This window comes from Mirounga angustirostris, unplaced genomic scaffold (genome assembly GCF_029215605.1).
Source record: "Mirounga angustirostris isolate CCGP_5_RB_7025 unplaced genomic scaffold, mMirAng1.0.hap1 SCAF_4, whole genome shotgun sequence".
NCBI classification, from domain to species: Eukaryota; Metazoa; Chordata; class Mammalia; order Carnivora; family Phocidae; genus Mirounga; species Mirounga angustirostris.
Genome location: NW_026991712.1, coordinates 174,739,545 through 174,758,117, shown reverse-complemented (window position 1 = coordinate 174,758,117; position 18,573 = coordinate 174,739,545). Strand labels below are relative to the sequence as shown.

Genomic DNA, 18,573 nt, shown 5'->3' with positions numbered 1-18,573 from the left:
ATTCGGGAATGCAAGGGGGCAGGGTGGGAGCCACTCACGTCATTGAACACTTTGTCGAGCTCCTTGGGGTCCATGATAAAGTTGGGGTAGCCTATCATGTTGTAGATTGCGTCTGCCTGGACAGGAAAGACACAGAGGACACTGAGTGCCCAGCGGGCCTGGCTGGGCTCAGGCTCTGGGCCAAAAGGAAATGGGCAGGTCCTCCCCCTCGGGGCTTCTGCATCTCTTCCTGGAAAGATCCCCTTCTTGCCTGACTTCTACTTACCCTTTGGGTCTCTGTTTCCCTCCTGAGGGAAGCCTTTGCTGGCCGCCACCCGCTGGACTATATCAGATCCTTCTTTCTCCGTTAGACACGTCACAGCTCCCTGCATTTTTCCCTCACACTCAACATGGCTTATTTTTATATTGTCATTAATGCAATCGTGTGTTCAAGGCTGTCCCTCCACCCTGCTGGAATATTCACCCCCCAAGGCAGGACAGCATCCCTGCTGTGCTCACCAGATGTGACTGGTCTTGCTTCAGGCACCCCCTCCATCTGTGGGTGCGGCCCTCTAGGTGGGAAGCCTCAGCCACCCCTTCCGGCACTGGGCCAGCCTCACCTTTTCCTTGGCTGATCTCCGAGTGTCTTCATCCATCCACTTCAGGGTGCTCAGGCTTTCCTCAAACGCCTTCTTAATCTCTAGTATTATCTCGCTGGCCTGAGGAGACAGAAGCTTAACAGTGAGGTCTGGGCACTGGATGGGCACCCCATGCGGAAGGAGGCCAGAGTCTAAACTCAGGAATCAGCTCAAAGCTTCAGGCTCCTCAGGGCCCAGAACACTTAAGTCCTGCAAAACAAGACTGGACTTCCATAAACAGAGCATCAACACCACAGAAACTGAGGACAAGGAGTGCTGGAAAAGTCTCTCCTCTGCAGGACTTTTTCAGAGCCTTTATTGCATAACACGAACTTCGATCCTTTTGGAGAGTGTAAAATTCATAGCCTTTCTCAGACTTACTGGATCACAGGATCCCTTTTCGATGGAATGGGCTTTAAAATCTAGAGAACCTGAGTTCTGACAAGCAGTTTCAGGCAGGAGATGAACAGCTGTTCTTGAGGTCAATAACGTCAGAGGCAGACTCAGAGCCCAAAGATTCTAGAGCAGAGGAAGGAGGTCACATAGCAGAAAGAGTAGAAGTGCTGATGGCCAACAGAACTAGACAAAGATTCTGTATCAGTCACTCACAGGAGAGTCGCGTAAGGAAAGTGAGTCTTTGTTTGCTAATGTTTGACTGCAGATAATACCTACATAATTAAAATTAGTAATAAAAACTGTAACAAAAATATAATAGCTACCATTTGCCGAGCTCTTGTTTTCTGCCAGGTGTTCTCTGTGTGTAGCATTTCTTTTCTTTTCAAAGATTTTATTTATTTATTTGACAGAGAGAAAGAGAGCGAGCACAAGCAGGGGGAGCGGCAGGCAGAGGGAGAGGGAGAAGCAGACTCCCCGCCGAGCGGGGAGCCCGATGCAGGGCACAATCCCAGGACCCTGGGATCATGACCTGAGCCAAAGGCAGATGCTTAACCAACTGAGCCACCCAGGCCCAGGCACTCCATGTGTAGCATTTCATTTCCTGTCCTGCTACAGGATGGACAGCCCCGCTTCCAAGTCAACAGCAAAGGGAGAAAACTGTCCCAAATCACCCAACCAGGAGGTGATGGACCCAGGATCTGAACTGGGGCCTGGCTGTCTTCGTGCACCTGGCCATGATGTTCCTCTGCCTGTCCAGACACGGGGTTACCCCCTGGGCTAAGAAAGATGTCACCCGTTAGGGCAGAGCTGCTCTGCCAACAGGATGTCGCTGGGCCCTTCGTTTTCCTCGGGGGTGGAGGAGGAGATGGCAGGAGTGGCCTTGCAACCTTAGTGATAATGTGGCTTAAGTGCCCAGCACTCAGTGATAATAGCTCACAGCAGTCAGGGCTTTAGAAAACAGGACCTTTGGGCGAAGGCTGGAGCCCTGGCCTGGAGTAGGAAAGGTCCAGAGCAGCCCGGAGCGTGGGCAGCCAAGTTCACGAGGGGCTAATGCAGGTGCGCCGTCACAAGGGGAGGTACTCACTATGCTCTTGCTGTCCTCGGCAAAGGTCGCTTTGACAAACATGGGGCCCAGGGCAAAGCCCAAGTTGTTCTCTGTGTCGCTCACGCAGAACTTCCACCGAGGAAGACAGGTCTGGGAACACAAGGGAGAGGGGTTACTGGGCCCCGTCCTTCTTCCCAACCCCTGTCCATCTGGGAGGAAGCAGCCAACAGCTGGGGCCCGTGCTTCCTTCCAGAACCTCAGGGAGACTTTTCTGATGCAGTGGGGGAAGTTATTTTAGGCACTGGACCAAGAGGCCACAGAATATTGCTCATCGCCGCCATCTACTATTTCCTGAATGCCAGCCTCTATGCACAGCACTTCACGAATGGTGTCTCACCGGGCCATCAGAATGATCCTGGAAGGCAGGGCCGTGGGCCTTGCCAGATGAGGACACAGACAGACACTCAGCAAGGGGAAGTCACCGGTCCAGGGCCCCCCGGCGAGCGGGGGGTGTGGCAGTGATGAGACTCTGACATGCCTGACTGCACACCCCACGCCCCCACCCTACCCTACCCTACTTCCTGGGGGAGGCGGCGGATGCTGGTGTCAAAGACTTGAGAAGTTACCTTGTCTACCCTCGGGCAACAGGAAACCCATCCCAGAAGGCCAGGACCCAAGCCCCATTGAAAGCGTCCCAGAGGAAGGGGGTGAGATGTCGTGGTCACCCGTGGTCTCGCCCACCAGCCCGCCCAACACCTCTGCAGAGCTGGAAGCGGGCACCCTGCAGGCTGCAGCCTCATGGAGCGGGGCTCCGGGAAGCGCACCCACGCGGGTTCCTGCCCCCCCCCCCGGCTCCCCTGCCCTCCAGGACCACCAGGGGTGGCCCTGCTCCCGGAAATCCCTAAATCCCTCGTGGGGCCTCCTGACCCCGAAGAACAGGTGGTAAAAACCACCAGACTCAGGGCGGCCTGCTTCAGAACAGTTTTCCAACTGAAAACAACCAAATGCCCACCAACAGGCGGCTGGATAAACAAAATGTGGTATTTTTATACAATAGCACACTACTTGGCAACAAGAAGGAGTGAATTACTGATACACACAACGTGGTTGAATTTCACAGCCATTAGCTGAGAAGCCAGACGCACAAGAGCACACGGCGCACAATCCCGCCCCCGCCCAGCCACACCCACCCGGGGACCTTCTGCTCCTCGGACGCTGGATGAACGCGTGACAGGAGTGTCTCTATCTGGAGTGGGCTGTCAGTTTTGTGGGTGATCTCCTTTGTCCAGGGGAACACATTTCCTTTGTCCACTGAACTGGGTACTTAATGTATACTGCACATTTTACAGTATGTAAATTACACCTCAGCTAAAGAAATTTCTTCCATGAAAGAAGGGAGGGAAATAAAGGGCATCTCAGCCTTCCCTAAGTTTAGCAGCCCAATTCTTTTAAGCTCTCCCACCCATGTGTCCGTTTAGACGCCCTCCCCTCCCCACAACCTGCCCACATCTGGCTGAGGCTGTCCACGCAGGAGGTCAGGACCGGGGGACCTTGAACTCACGGGCTCCGTGGGTGTCCCAGGCCCTGATGGCTGAGTCAGGAGCCGAGTCTCACTGCCTTCTCAGGAGAGCTTTTGCATAAGCCCACTCACTCACTCATTCATTCATTCGTTTGTTCGTTCATTGATTCACATGTCCAGTGCCTTCTGGCGAGTTGCTCTGCACCTGGATTATGCTAGGTGTTTGGAACCTAGAGACAAATTGGCCATGGGCCTTGCCCTTGAGGGGCTCAGTGGAAACACTGAGAACACCCAGTGGGAGAGACAGACACATAATAACAGCAATGGTAGCAGTGACAGTAGTTCGTGCTTGCTGAGTGTTTACCGGGTGTGGGCCCTAACCCATATAATCCTCCTAATAACCCCATAAAGCAGGTACCCCCTGTGCTCCTGTTTGCAGATAAAGAACATAGCTTGGAGTGCTTTAGCCTTTGGGACAGACTTTTGGGGATCCCTTCGTGTAATCCCAGACAACCCCCGGTCAGCAGGCTAGGGATTAGTTACTCCTTTTTACACTTGGGAAGACTGAGCCCTCTGCTCCAATGAAGTGATTTGCCTAAGGTTGTGTGGTTAGAAGAATCATTTCAAACACAGATCTTCTGACCCAAAGTTCTGTGCTGTTTCCTTAAACCATGCACGGGGCACATAGGGACTCAGGCCCATAGCCCCCCACCTCTAGGGTCTCCTAATTGCCCTTGCTTCTGCCAAGGCCTCCCTGCCAACTCCCACGGCCTCCCACTGGTTAGAGCAGCACCCCTGCACTCTGATCTTGGCCCAGGGAAGCTCGCTCGCTCGCCTATCTATCTATCTATCTATCTATCTATCTATCTATCTATCTATCTATCTATCTATCATAGGAAAATATATGTAAGATTTACCATTCTAACTCTTTGAAGTGTATAGGTCAGTGGTGGTAGGCATATTCACACTGCTGTGCAACCAATCTCTAGAACTTTTCATCTTGCAAGTGTGAACCTCCATACCTACTAAACAACTCCCCATGCCTGCCTCCCTGCCCCCACCCCCCACCCCCTGCAACCACCAGGAAGCTCAATGTTAACTTCTCGATCCTACAGAGCAGAGGCTGAGTGGGGGAGGGCTCCTGTGGGGGCTGTGGAACCAGACGTGCTGGGAGTGAAACCACACTCCCCACTTAAGAGCTGTGTGAATTTGAACACGGCCCTTCCCTTCACAGAGCCTCGGTTTCTTCATCTATAAAATGGGCTGATGATAATAGTCCCTAACATAGAGCTGTTATGGAAACTTGCTGACATAATGCCTATAAAAGGCAAACATCTAATAATAATACCTTTTATTATCATCATCATCATTAGTGAGTGGCTGAAAGTGCCGAGTAGTCCTGGTCATCCAGAGCTGGGTTTGAATTTGAGCTTGGCTGCCTCCTTGCTAGGTGACCTGGGAAGCCCTTCGCTGCCCGGAACCTGTTTGCCCGTCTGCACCCGGGTGGGTAAGCAAAGAGGCAGGTGCACACTCCACACACAGCAGTGTCTCTGTAACTACCATCCCGGGTCCTGCTCACACTCTTCCCGTACAAAGTCCCCTGGGAGGCCATGTGCTCCAGAGGACAGAGTCCATGCCTTGTCATGTCTGTGACCCAGGGCTCACCTGGGCCCGGCCCACGGTGGGTGCAGGGGGAGCAGGAAGGCAGGCGGCTCTCGTGGCTGAGGCCCCGTGGTGCCCTCAGAAGCAGCGCTTATTCCCAGCCACATTCTCCCTCAGTCCCCTTCCTGCCACAGGTGGGTGTACATGGGGATGGGACAGAAAAGGGAAACTCTTCGCAGGATGGACCCCGGGACCGGAGGCAGGAGCCCACATCTTATCATTCTCTGCCAGTCTTTATCTGGCTCTGTCCCCGCCACTGGCTCTGGGAAGGGCCACAGGGGCAGGGGCAGGCTAGGGCCAGCTCTGCCTGTCCCCTGGGGTCTGGCTAGCTGCCATTCCGGGTGGGGCAGGGTGCACTGGGCGGGCTTAGCACCCCTGCCTCCACTGCTCTCCTGCTGGGGCACCCCACTGGGGCCCTGACTTGGTGTGCCCCATCAGCACATCTGAGGACCTCTTGCAGGGGTGTGGACCCTTGGGGCACAGACCCCACCTCACTTGTCTCCGTGTTCCCACATGGGACTCCTGTCCTGTCTGTTGGCTGCACAAATGAGAGGGGACAGTCACCTTCTTGGAGAAAGAGTGAAGTGGCCTGGGAGCTTCCTATCTGGGGTGGGGTCCTGAGGGAGGGAGTGAGGGTCCTGGAGCCCTGGGACTTCTGGAAGAATGGACTGCCAGGGGTCATGGTGGGGACATCTGAAGGAGAGTGGAGACCACCTGGTCAGCCTAAGAGGGTAACAGCCGGGAGCATCTGTGCAGTCTTACCATGAACCAGGGGCTACACCAAGGGTTTTGTGTTTATGGGGAAGGAGCAGTATGACTGGGGGTCCCCTGTATAAAACAGGGGTGATGATCACATCCAGCTCACAGGGATATGAAGATCACATGAGTTAGAGGAAAGTGTTTATTATCAACATCATTGAAAAGGGGTTGGAAGAGAGAGAACAGAAGGCACCTTTTGCTGTAAAGAAGCTAAATCTCTAAGATTCCTCTTTTTTTTAAAATTTAAGTAACCTCTACACCCAACTTGGGGTTCAAACTCATGACCCCGAGATGCATGCTCTTCCAACTGAGCCAGCCAGGTGCCCCTCTAAGACTCCTCTTTACCCAGTAAGACCCAGCATAATCATTTCCTTCTGGAAGCTTCTGTCCACCTCCAACTAGCTTAGATCTAGCCCTTGTGCCCAAGGACATCCGAGTGGACCCCTTCAGAGGCCCTCTCCATTCTCTGCCTACCCTCTACCTCCCTCACAAGTTCCACGGCTCTGGGGGACACCGAGGTCGCAAGAGCCTCCAACCCAGGGCCTGGCACACAGTAGGTGCTCAGCAGGTGAAAGGGAATGCACTGGAACAGGCTCACCTTCTTGGTCCCATACATGACTTCCATGAACTTCTCGTCGGCATCCTGAAAGCGCTGATCAAGGAAGGAACTTGTCTTCCGTACCAGGTTCCAGATCATGTAGTTGTTTAGCAGGCTGGGGCAAGAGGAGATCAGACAGCTCAGAAGGGCCCAGAGAGGGGAAGCATCACAGCACTTCCCAGGCTGACCTTTAGGGGGCGCTCAAACCTGGCCTTTGGATCGCAGGCTCTTCCCCCCCCCGCCCCCGCCCCAGTTTGATGGGTTACTGCTCACTAAGCACATAGAATGTCAGCTCTTCAAGGCAGAGCCTGGGTCCTCTCTGAACACCCCTCAGTGCCTAGTGCAGTGACTTGTGTTTGGCACATAGCTGCCTCTTGTCTGGGAGCCGTGAGGCAGCATGGAGACTGGGGTGTGCTACTGGGCTGGAGCAGGGAGGAGCTCTGAGATGTCCCAGCCAGAAGGCCAGAGATGGGGGGGGGGGGCTCAGAACAGGAGGGGCAGGAAAGTGAGCTCACTGCCCCCTCCCCTCAGGACCCAGAGAATCATCCGTGCCTATTGCCACCTTTGCAAGGAAATCACCTTAGCACCAAGAGGTGCTCACAACAGTGAGCATCTAGCCTCGAACTGGAACCAACCTAAATGTGTGACAGTAGGGGTAGGAGTGAGTCCATAATCACACGTATACTTGATGGAAGGATGCAGAGCCACGCAGAATGAGGTCCACAGGGAGTGCGGGGTAACATGGGGAAAATGCTTTTGATGAAGGTCAAGGGAAAAGCAGATTACCCATGTGGTCACAAGGATGGGGACAAAAAGGACCCACGTATTAGAAAATTCACCTCCCTCTCTCTCTCTCTCACACATACACACACACATATACACTTTCTCTTCTTTACAAACACACACATACACACCCCATAGAATCAACAGTAGTGTCTGGGTAATACTAATTTTTTCCTATTTTGTCTGTAGTTTTCAAAAACCTCCACAACAAATCTTTAAAATTATTTAAAAAATCATAAATAGTACCTACAAATATCAGCGAACATCGAGCCCCATTCCGTGTCATTCCCTCACTCGGTTCTCACATCCTCACAGGGTAGGTGCTATTTCCATCCCCAGTTTATGACATGAGCCTGAACCCGAGAAAGGGCGAGAGACTTGCCCAAGGCTACAGAGCTGGTGGGTGGAGGGGCTGGGATCCGAACGGGCTGCCTCTCCCCAGAGCCCACTCCCCTGAGTCAGTCTGTCCCCCGCTGCCCCTGCCCGTCTGGCCCCAAGAAGAGCAGGGCGGTGTGGGACCCCAAGGGCTGGCTGCGAGAGGCAGGGTGCCAGGCCGCTGGCCGTCCCTTACCATTTGTCCGTGTTGTTGATGAGGGTGGACACCTGCCCCAGGTACTCCTTGTCGTAGACAACAATGGGCTCGGACTCATTGATCTCCACGGGGTAGAAGATGGTGTTGAGAAAGGGCAGCCAGCTGATGGCAGGCGCCAAGGCCTGGAAGGGAAGAGACAGGGTGACTGCAGCTGAGCTGCCTCCAGGGTGCTCTTCCCTAGAAGGCGCCATCGTGCCTCCAAAGAGCTGGGCACCGACAGGGCACCGGGCACTGGGCAGATACCACACTCAGCCTGCCTGGCTTCCATCAGAGATGCTGGAGACAGAACTCTAAGGAGCCAAACACCAACTCCAACTTGCAATGGAGCTGGGACGGAACACAGGGGACACGGGGATGGCAGCAGTAGCTGCCCGTTCATCAAGCCCTCCTGTGCCAGACGCCATTGCAAAGGACTCCCACGTCTTCTCTGAGTTGGACCTCAGGACAGGCCTAGGTGGTAGGTACCATTATCCCCACTTTAGGGATGAAGAAACTGAGTCCAGACAGGCCTATAATGGAAAACTGTGGAGCATCTGGAGCCAAACTGCCTGGGTTCATATTCCAGCTCTCTTACTTATTGAGTAAGTGGATGAACCTCTCTGTGCCTCGGGGTGACATCTGAAAAGTGGTTGCCTCATCGTAATAGAACTCACCTCGGAGGCTTGGTGTAAGGATTAAACGGGTTAATGCTGTCTGTTCTACTCAGCATGTCCTTCTGTAATACCAATTAGCTTCTATGCGATTTAGTCTATATAACTGCTAAATTCAAGAACGACAGCGGTATAAAGTGTCAACGCTTTGGTCCACAGGTGATTTTTCTCAGGCATGGGATCTGAAAAAGCAAGCTCAGAAGGACAACCTTCAGCAAGAAAGGAAAAGCCCTCAGCTCAGCTGATGCACAGGAAGCTGGTCAATTCCATTTTTTAAAATAAGATTTTATTTATTTATTTATGGGGGGAGGGGCAGAGAGAGGGAGGGAGAGCGAGAATCCTAAGCAGACTCAGCGCTGAGCTTGTGAAGGAAGCCCAATGCAGGGCTCGATCTCCTGACCCTCAGATCATGACCTGAGCCAAAATCAAGAGTCGGATGCTTAACTGACTGAGCCACCCAGATGCCCCTGGTCAGCTCTATTTTAACATAATTTAAAATGAGCGCCTGCCAACGGAGCTCGCTCCCCCAAAGAGGCACTGGCGGGCTTGGGGTACCTTGCAGCTTGGAACAGCTAGCTTGCTCTCGGCCCACCTAATGGCGGCCCCACTGCCCAGGGCTCATCTGTCTGCAGAGTCTCTGTGTCCACAGCCAGACTTTCCCCTTCCCACTGGGCAGCCTCCACTCACACTGAGCTCTCTCTCCAGGTTCCAATTATTGCTTTGATTACAAACTTGCACAACTTTTGGGTTTAATTGTGATAAGACATACAAACATACAATGTACCCTCTTAACCATTTTTAAGTGCCCAGTCCAGTCCTTAAGTACGTTTACACTCTTGGGCAACCACCACCACCATCCATCTCCAGATTTCATCTTGCAAAATGGAAACTTACACCTATTAAACAATAATCTCTTCAGCCCCCAGGAAGCATTATTCTCCTTTTCGTCTCTGTGAATTGGACGGCTCTAGCTACCTCATATAAATGGAACCATACAGCGTTTGTCTTTTTGTGAGTGGCTTATTTCACTGAGCATCATGTCCTTAAAGTTGCCCAACTTTTGAATCTAATTGTGAGCGTTTATACAATTAACGAGAGCTTCATAAACTGCAGATGACCGGAACTCTAAGTCCTGTTTTTCCCATATGTCTTGTTATTTTTAGTAAATTTCTTGTCCTGTGATTCTCCAGAATGCAGTGTTTTCCGAACTACACACACTGTGTGATACAGCAAAAGTGCTTATCTGCATCAGTCACTTAAATGGTATCTGCTACGTAACAACCACTCAATCCTCAATCGATATTAGCTATTGTCATCATGCTCAAGGTCTCCCAGCAGTGGGTCTGGGTTGAATGAGTCCAAATTCTATTCTCTATTCCCTTGAGAAAGGGCAAAATGGAAGACAAAGGCAGTGAGAGACACATTAGACATGGCTTTCAGATGGTAAGATCGATCAATAATGTAAAATCAGGGCACCTGGGTGGCTCAGTCGGTTAAGCGACTGCCTTCGGCTCAGGTCATGATCCTGGAGTCCCTGGATCGAGTCCCGCATCGGGCTCCCTGCTCGGCAGGGAGTCTGCTTCTCCCTCTGACCCTCCCGACCCTCCCCCCTCTCATGTGCTCTCTCAGTCTCTCTCTCTCAAATAAATAAATAAAATCTTTAAAAAAAAAATGTAAAATCAAACCATAACATCAGATGAATCTATAACCTGCTGGTAAATCCCTATGATGTCCTCAGTGAGAGCAGTCATAAAACCCTCCACTTACCAGATACTGACTCCGCAGATGAGCTAAGGTGACCCTTCCTGAGGTCACATAGTTAACCAGTGACTGGGCGTGTCTAATAGCCAGGCTCACCTACCTCTCCGGTTTCAAAGGGCAGCTCAGCTGCTGGAGAGCAAGGACCTCAGAGGACAGAGGAGGGCAGCTCCCACAGGCAGTGACATGCTGGCTCTTGGTGGGGCCGGGGGGGGGGGTGTTTGTGTTCACACCGTGACCCACCGCAAACTACCCACACGGTTGGGCAGAGCAGAGCCCAGTGGGCCCGGCACATCCCGGCCTGCCCGGCAGTAAGATGACCCAAGGGAGTCTCGGAGCGAGAAGACTTGGATCAGAGTCCCCACCATGAACCAGTTCTGGGAGCTCGAGCCATTCTGGAGCCTTTCCCTGAGACGGGGACGATAATTCTCCGGCCCCCACCCCCCACGGTCGGCTGCTCTGGACCTCGTGGGGATGGCCTGCTCATCCAACGTGAGCTGCCTCTCTCCCTACCCTAGCCTGTCCATTTGCTCTCTCCTCCTGGCAGGAGCCCCTCAGGCAGGTCAACCTCTGGGGCTTCTCCATAACATTTCCGGGCTGCAAAACGGGGGGCGGGGGTCCAGGTGAGATAGTCAAATGGGGCTCGGCACGGAGAGACACCTGCTTGCATGACCGGCTAGCAAAGGCACCTGGGAAATTCACCAAGTTTACAGAATGTCATTGTTTATGCATTTAATGAGAGCTTTACAAACTGCAGGCGACTGGAACCCTCTGATCAGGGCACAGCCATCAGGGGGTGATAAATCCCTGTGTACTTAACAGCCTGTTTCTTTAGGCAGAACAGGTGTTCTGTGCAGGTAAAGTCCCACAACCCCAGATAAGGTGCGTGTTGAATACCAGAATGTTCACATTTTCAATCTTGCTTTAGTGAACGCCTAACTTAGACATGTGTGCCTCGATCTGTCTCCATGGAAATGGCTGTTTTAACTGACCAGGACATTCTCCTTGTGACTCAAATCCTTTGGGGCATACCAGTCGGCTCTATTTTCCAGACCTGCAGCCAAAGGGTACTGCTGGTCACCAACCAACCAGCTCAAGTAGGCTTGCAAATAAGAGAAAAGAAAGATGCTATCAGACTTTATCTCAGCTGGAGAATTTAGAGCAGAGAATAGGGCTCATTCCCAAACAACTTCTGATGTGGAAGGTCCTAGAGAGGAAAGAGAAGGTCCTCAGGCCCCTCCAGAGAAGCAACAGAAGGATGTTTGATTCAGGGCTCTGAATTCAGACTCTGCTGAGGGCTAGCCTTGAACCACTCTGTATTCTGGTGGGGCTAGCCATACTGTGAAGGCTGGTGCACCTTTCCTAGAGTCACCTGGGGTATAGGAAGAGAACAAATTTCCAGATACCAGGGAACAGCAAGATAGTCTCTGTCCTAGGTTAGAAGGAATCAAATAAGGTTAAGTGCTGGAGACGTGGGCAGGCATCACCACCAACAAAGGAATAATACTAATGATTACTATAATACGTTTGAATTGTGCATGTCAGTTTATAAAATGAAGTCCCAGGTAGAGATTCTTTTGGAGGACAGGGATCCAGGACTTAATCTTTAGATGTTAGACATAATTTTTTATATCTACATATCTACATATGCCCAGTTCCTCTGGGAGACACTTCATAGTTTCCAACTTGTTCTCAAAGAACCCTGTGGCCAGAGTAAAGAACCACTGCCCCTTATGGGGACAGGGGCTGCCCCTCATCTGTCTCTGCGTTCTGGAACACAGCAGGTGCGAAGGAGCGAGCAAAGCCCCATTTTACAAGGAAGGAAGTCGAGGTGCGAAGAGGGGGGTCGTGTGACTTGCCCAGGGTCACACAGCTCATTGTGGGGCTGGGCCAGAACAGTCTTCTGACCCCAAGCCCAGGGCTCGTCCCTCCGCTAATGTCTTCCCCACCCTGGCAGCTCTGCAGCAGGGAGGGAGGAGGAAAAGGGAAAAGCCATGTGACAGGGTGCCCAGGGGTCGAAGCTGGAAGCCATGCCGGGGCGGAGATGCTCAGGGCTACCGTGTCTTCTCTGCCACTCTTGGGGTAGTCAGCCGGCACCATGGCCGCTGGGGGCGGGGGGCTGGGCGAACGCGGGGGCCCTTCCTGGGAGAAGCAGGCGGCTCGAGCAAACCAAACTGCATCGCACAAACAGCATCTCCTCCAACTGCTGGGCCTCAGGGCGGAAAAACAGTGCCAGATGGCAGCCAATGGTCTGCTGATCTCTGTAACAACCACACAGCACCGCTCACCCCGATGCCAACTTCTCTGGGGACCTCAGGGGCAGCTGACACCCACAAGTGGCCCTCTTGCCCTTAGCCCCAGCTCTGCCTGATACTCAGGGAGCCTCAGGGCCTTGAACATGTCACTCAACCTCCTGTTTTGGAAAAGGGAGAAGTGAATACAGAACCCACCCCTCACAGCTATTGTTTGCTGTGCACCGGGCTCAATGTGACTGGGGCTGGGGCTTGAGACTGGAAATGGCCAATCAGTGTGAGCGATTATCCCCAGGTAAATGCTGTTATGGAAAAGCTGTGTGGCCTCCAGCAGGTAACTGAATCTCACTGAGCCTCAGTTTTCCCATCTGCAAACTGGGCTAACAACCATCCCTGCTTCATAGGGTTGTTCCGAGGATCTGATGAAGTGGGTACAAAAACCCCAGCCCAGTGCCCTATGTCCTGAAGCCCTGGGCCTGTCCCGGGCTCCATGTTACCTGCAGTTCGGCAGCGGTCACTTTGTGGTAGATGAGCTCCTCGTCCCGGCGCTTCTCTTGGGGGATGGTAATGTTGGCCAGCGCCGTCTCAAAGTCCAGGATCTGTTGCATCTGGGGCCGGATGGCGTCCTCGTCCCCTCCACCGAGCAGCTTGCCCAGCTGGACCATGTAGTTCAGGTATCCCGTCAGCACCTGTGGGCCGGGCACCCACTCTATGTCAGTGCTGCCACCCATGGCCTACTGGACAAGGGTGGCAGGCGGGGCAGGGCCAGCCCAGCGCAGGAAGCCACTGCCAACCCACTGCAGGGGTGGTCCTGGCTCTAGCACTCAGGACAAAGCCCACACGTCCCCGGCAGGTGGGTCCCTGTGGTCCCGGCCCACACCCCATCTTGGATGCTCGGCACGTGAAAGTTACCAACAGACCATCTTCCAGTTCTTAGAACACATTTTTTCTGAGCTGCGCTTCTCTACTGTGTCCCCAGATCTGAATTAGGTTGCCGTGTTCAACTTTCTCAGCTCACCCTGGAGCTATCACAATTTGTCACTATGCCTCCTACTGGGTGGTTAGTTAGTTAATGTCCCCCTTCCCTGCTAGACTCCAAGCCCCGTGGGGTGGGGACCATGCCCGTCTTAGTCACAACTATCCCCCCAGCAGTGGGCACTGAGCAGGTACCTGCTCAGTACAAGGGGGCAGATAGTGCAGGGAGAGATGATGAACCTCAGGAGAGGTTTCCCCGGGGCATCGTGAGACGCATGGGTTTCAGAGTTAGCGGGTCTCGACAAGAATCCCAGCCTCACCACTGTGGGACCTTGAGTGGGTCACTTAGCGTCTCTGAGCCTTGCTCTCTCTCTTCTGTAAAAGGCAAGGTAAAGATAATGCCCACGTGGCAGATGAGGTGAACGAGGTTCAGAGATGTTCTGTACCTGAAGGGTTACCGGGAGGGCCAGAGGTGAGTATATGAGAGGTCTGGCACCCACAAATGACAGCAGCCATTACTGTTGTCTTGCTCTGACACCTGTCCCTGCCTCTTGTGCCCACAACGCCTGAATGTGAAACAGCCAGCCGGAGGTGGGGGGGGTCCCCTCCCCTGCCAGGGACTGCCCAGCACCCACCAGGTAAGTGACACCTCTGTGCAACTCCAGCTTTGAAGACCCACACAGGTGTGGGCACTGAGGGGACATCAACGGGGTAAAACGTCGTGGGGTGTGGGCTGGGGGCCACTGCCTCTGAATCACACTCACCTTCTCATTTTCAGTTTTGTTCAGGTAATAGTCCCTTGAGGGTAAGCCCAGGCCGGACTGGTCCACCTGGAGAGAGGAAGACAGGAGTGAGGGGGTGCTCCTGTCACACGTGTACACGGTCCACTGTGGGGACAGCCGGTACATGGCAATGCGGGACCAGCCTGGCCCCAGCAGAAGCAGAAGCTGGTTGCGGAGGCCCCAGGGTGGGGACAGGCACATGTCTGGCTGCATACCTGCCCAAGCACAGGGATTCTGGGCCCTTCCGAAGGGTCAGAGCCACCCTCCTCACTAAGCCCCTCCTAGGCTTGGCCCCGTGCCTCCACTTAACAAAACAGTTCCCAAGATGGTGCAGTGGTTAAGAGCTACTCACACCCGGCATAGCCTTAGTCAAGTTACTGAAGCTTTCTGATCTTCCGGTTCTTTCTCTGGAAAATTGGGGAACTAGAATCTCACCCTCAGAGCTGGAACGAGGATTCAAGGAGACATAGCCAGGAGAGGATGTGCTGAGGGTCTGGCAGGTAGGGGAGGGTCAATTCCTGACTAGCAACTTAGCAGAGCCTTGTGGCCACACCCTGGTGCTTCTACAGTTCCTGTGATTGGTAAGGAAACTGCGGCTCAGAGAGGTGGAGGCACTTGTCCGAGGTCACGCGATGAGGGAGACACAGCGCTGGGTGGGAACCTCAGCCCAGCCTGGGCTCCTGGCTTCTGCATCTGAGGCTGGGCAGTCGGGGGCTTCCCTGGGTGTGCCGACACAAAGTAGGGCAGGCTCTGGCCGGAAGAGATGGACTCAGAGCCATTCCCAGCAGAGCCACAGAGGCCGGGGGCTGAGGCTGGGGGACCAGGAGGTGGCTTTAGCTGTGTCTAGGAGTTGACATCACTCTTGGGGCCCACAGTGACCAATCAGAATCCCGGAGATGCACCTGTGCCTTGGTGACCGCCCCCTCCCCCCGCTCCCCATCCCACCCCCGAAAATGGTGGCCTGCTCTTTCATGACTTCTCGCCTATAAGAATCTCATGGTTCAGAGACTCCAGAAATAACCAAGGCTCAGAAACCAGGAGCCTGTCACCCAGGGCAAGTCTGCCCCTACTCTGGCGCTTGCAAAACTCAAAACAGGTCATGAGGGGAAACTCAAAACATGCCCATTCCTCTTCCTAGGGTTCCAGGCCGGCTCACCTGGATCACGTTGCTGTTGGAATTCTTGGAGTCAGCACTGACATAGACAGAGAAGAAGGGGGAGGTGCGGTAGTGAGAGGTGACCACCTGCAGAGTGTCCTGGAAGTTGTCTTTGTCCCAGGGCCCGGTGATGTTCCAGCCCCCTAGCTGTGGGGAGGGAGAGGGAACAGCGAGGTGATGAGGTGGCAGGGAGACCCCAGCGTGAATTCTGCTCCTGCCACTGACCAGCCCTGTGACCCTGGAGCGGTCATCTGACCTCTCTGAGTCTCAAGAGCAAATGAAAGGGATGGTCTTCATCAGAGTTTCTGACCAGCACACAGGAGACGCTGCCTGGAGCGAGACCGATCCTGAATAAGCAATCCAAGGAATCCACGTAGCAGCGGCTCTCGGGGATGGGATGGGAAGGAGACTTTTCCCGCACCCTGTTCACCGGTCGCATGCTGAATCACGTGATATGATTTCTATTAAAGCATAAATCAACTGTGCTTATGGGAGCACCATATTTTTTTAAAAACGTTGATAAAAGGGCGCCTGGGTGGCTCAGTCGGTGAAGCGTCTGCCTTCGGCTCAGGTCATGATCCCAGGGTCCTGGGACTGAGTCCTGAATCGGGCTCCTTGCTCAATGGGGAGCCTGCTTCGCCCTCTCCCTCTGCCTGCCGCTCCCCCTGCTTATGCTCACTCTGTCAAATAAATAAAATCTTTTTTAAAAAAATTAAAAAAATAAAAGGTTGATAAACAGTGGTCGCTAGTTTCTCTCAGAGCTGGGATTTATTTTTCAAGTAGGCTCCACACCTTACGTGGGGCTCAAACTCATAACCCCGAGATCGAGAGTCGCTGGCTCTACTGACTGAGCCAGCCAGCGCCCCAGAGCTGGGATTTCTCTGATCTCCTCAGTCTCCTTGGCTTGGCCCACACTGGCAGGTGGCGCCTGTGCCAGAGGGGACGACTGTCCAATCCCCAGTGCCCACAGCTCCCGACCCTGCTGCGATGCCTTCCCAGAGCCAAGCTACAAGGCGGGGCGTTGAGGGAGCATGGGACAGGCAGAAAACATCCACGGCCACCCTCTGTGGATGACCGGCAGCGTGGCCAGCTGTGGGCGCCCCCCACCCCAAGAGTCCATCCAAGGCCGACTGGGAGATGCTCGGCAAGAACGACTCCTCCCCTGCGGGAGGATGGGGAGGCCTGGGGGTAAGTGGGGTCCTCCTCACAGGGGGAGTTTCTGCTTCCGATCCAAGATTCTCTGTTGGTCCTCCTGGAACATACCCCTCCTTACACACAGACACGCCCTCGAGGGAAAAGGAAGCAGCAAGGTAGAGAAACATTTTCTCTGTAAATATGGCCTCTATCCCACACACAGATGCAGAGACCCACACACACGTGACAGACATCCACAACGATGCTGACACATACCGCCCACAAATAGATTCCCACCTGCAGAGACGTGTGTGTGCACATGAGCACACGCACATGCACGCACACACACACGCACTCAGACACACTCAGCCTGGACAGGTTCTACAGTGCAGCTGGGTGAGGCAGCTGGGGGTGTGAGGTAGCCCGGCCCCAGCGGTTCCTGAGAAGGGGGCAGGCCGGTGGGCACAGGCCAGGAGAGAGCCAGGAAAGCCGGCTCCAGGAACTCACCTTCTCAATCAGCTCCATCAGGGGCTTGGCCTTGAGCTCCTCGATCCTGGTTTCGTTCATACATGCACGGTAGTATACTTGGGCCTTCCTTTCTGCCTCGCTCACGCTGGCCGTGGAGTTTTCTGGAATGACAGGAGATAGCAGTTTGCGACCTGCCCCCATTTGCTCAGTGCGTGGCCCTGGGGGAGTCCTTCTGGGAGCCTCGGTGTGCTCAGCTGTAAAAAAACCCAAGGATTTCTGCCTATCGGGATAGCGGCAAGGCCTTAGCCACAGCAGGTGTGACTGCCTGGACAGAGCCTGGCAGACTGAGGTGCTTCCTAATTTTTGCTGAGTGCAAATAGGAAGAGCATACTATGTTTGTCCCTGTCTGCCAGTCAGGTTTGATGATGTGTCCGTTGGTTGGCAGCACGGGCCACCCAGCTGGACCGGCCCTGCTTCCCCGGCTGGCCAGTGCGTGGCCCAGACACCCTTGCCTGGTGTGCGGGACGGAGGCCTGTCTTTGTTCTCAGATCCCAGACGACCTCTCTTGCGATAGATTGGAGCTGAATGGAAGCTTCCAAGGCCTCATGCGCTAGTTTACTTTGCCCTTCTTCCTCTAGGGGGCCGGCCTTGTTCATCAGACTTACAGTTGATTCAGAGTGCTGTTGCCATTTCTCTTCCTAACTCAGCAGCCAGCATCCCCATCCTTACACCAGGACACCTGGGAGACTTCGGTCATCCCCTTCTCCCTGTCCTTGGTGGTCTGGTCCAGGTGCCGCCCGCTGAGGGCCACACTCCTATACTCCTATACTCCTGCCTGTGCCCATGAAGGCGACCACTTCCTGCTGTTCAGGTCACGAAGGACCTACTACATGCCTGTTCAGGCCATGGAGGGCCTACTGTGTGCCGGGGCTCCTGTGCCTGAGCCTTTGTCTCAGAGCTCTGCTCCGGATCATGCCTGGGTCCCTGACCCCCTCAATTCTGTCCACTTGCTCCCTCCCCGGCGACCTCCTTCCTCCCTGCTCCAGCCACTTTTCCTCATTTCAAATTCACTTCTCCTGGACCCAGAAATTCCTTCCTTTGCTTCCTTCGAAGACCCCCACCCCCACCCCCCGCCAAACCCCACCTTCTCCACAAAGACTTTTCTGGCAGAACCTTATCCACTCATCCACTAAATAGATACCAGATGCTTACTCTGTGCTAGGTACTGCACAAGCTTCGGGGACACAAAAGACAACGTCCCTGTCCCCACGGAGCTTCCTTTCTAGCGTGAGGACACAGACACCAAACAAGCAAACACATAAAGGAAAAGCTCATCCTGGCCCTTCCTGTATGGGACACTGTTGAAACCCTACAGCCTTCAAGGCCTTTCCCAGAGGCCATCTTTCCCCTGGAGCCTCTCCTGGGAT

General features: G+C 53.9%; 1 protein-coding gene across 3 annotated transcripts in view; it reads right to left on the bottom strand.

Moving 5' to 3' along the window:
- Positions 1–18,573, bottom strand: part of ECE1 (endothelin converting enzyme 1) — a 113,236-nt gene that overhangs the window by 12,897 nt on the left and 81,766 nt on the right. For all 3 annotated transcript variants that reach the window (XM_045898518.3, XM_045898519.3, XM_045898516.3), the window contains 9 exons: positions 17,186–17,307; positions 15,545–15,691; positions 14,371–14,436; positions 13,129–13,320; positions 7,951–8,093; positions 6,597–6,711; positions 2,098–2,208; positions 600–698; positions 39–116 (listed from right to left, as the gene is read on the bottom strand). In XM_045898518.3, coding sequence (XP_045754474.1) covers positions 39–116; positions 600–698; positions 2,098–2,208; positions 6,597–6,711; positions 7,951–8,093; positions 13,129–13,320; positions 14,371–14,436; positions 15,545–15,691; positions 17,186–17,307 — 1,073 coding nt within the window. The remainder of the gene's footprint in view (positions 1–38; positions 117–599; positions 699–2,097; positions 2,209–6,596; positions 6,712–7,950; positions 8,094–13,128; positions 13,321–14,370; positions 14,437–15,544; positions 15,692–17,185; positions 17,308–18,573) is intronic.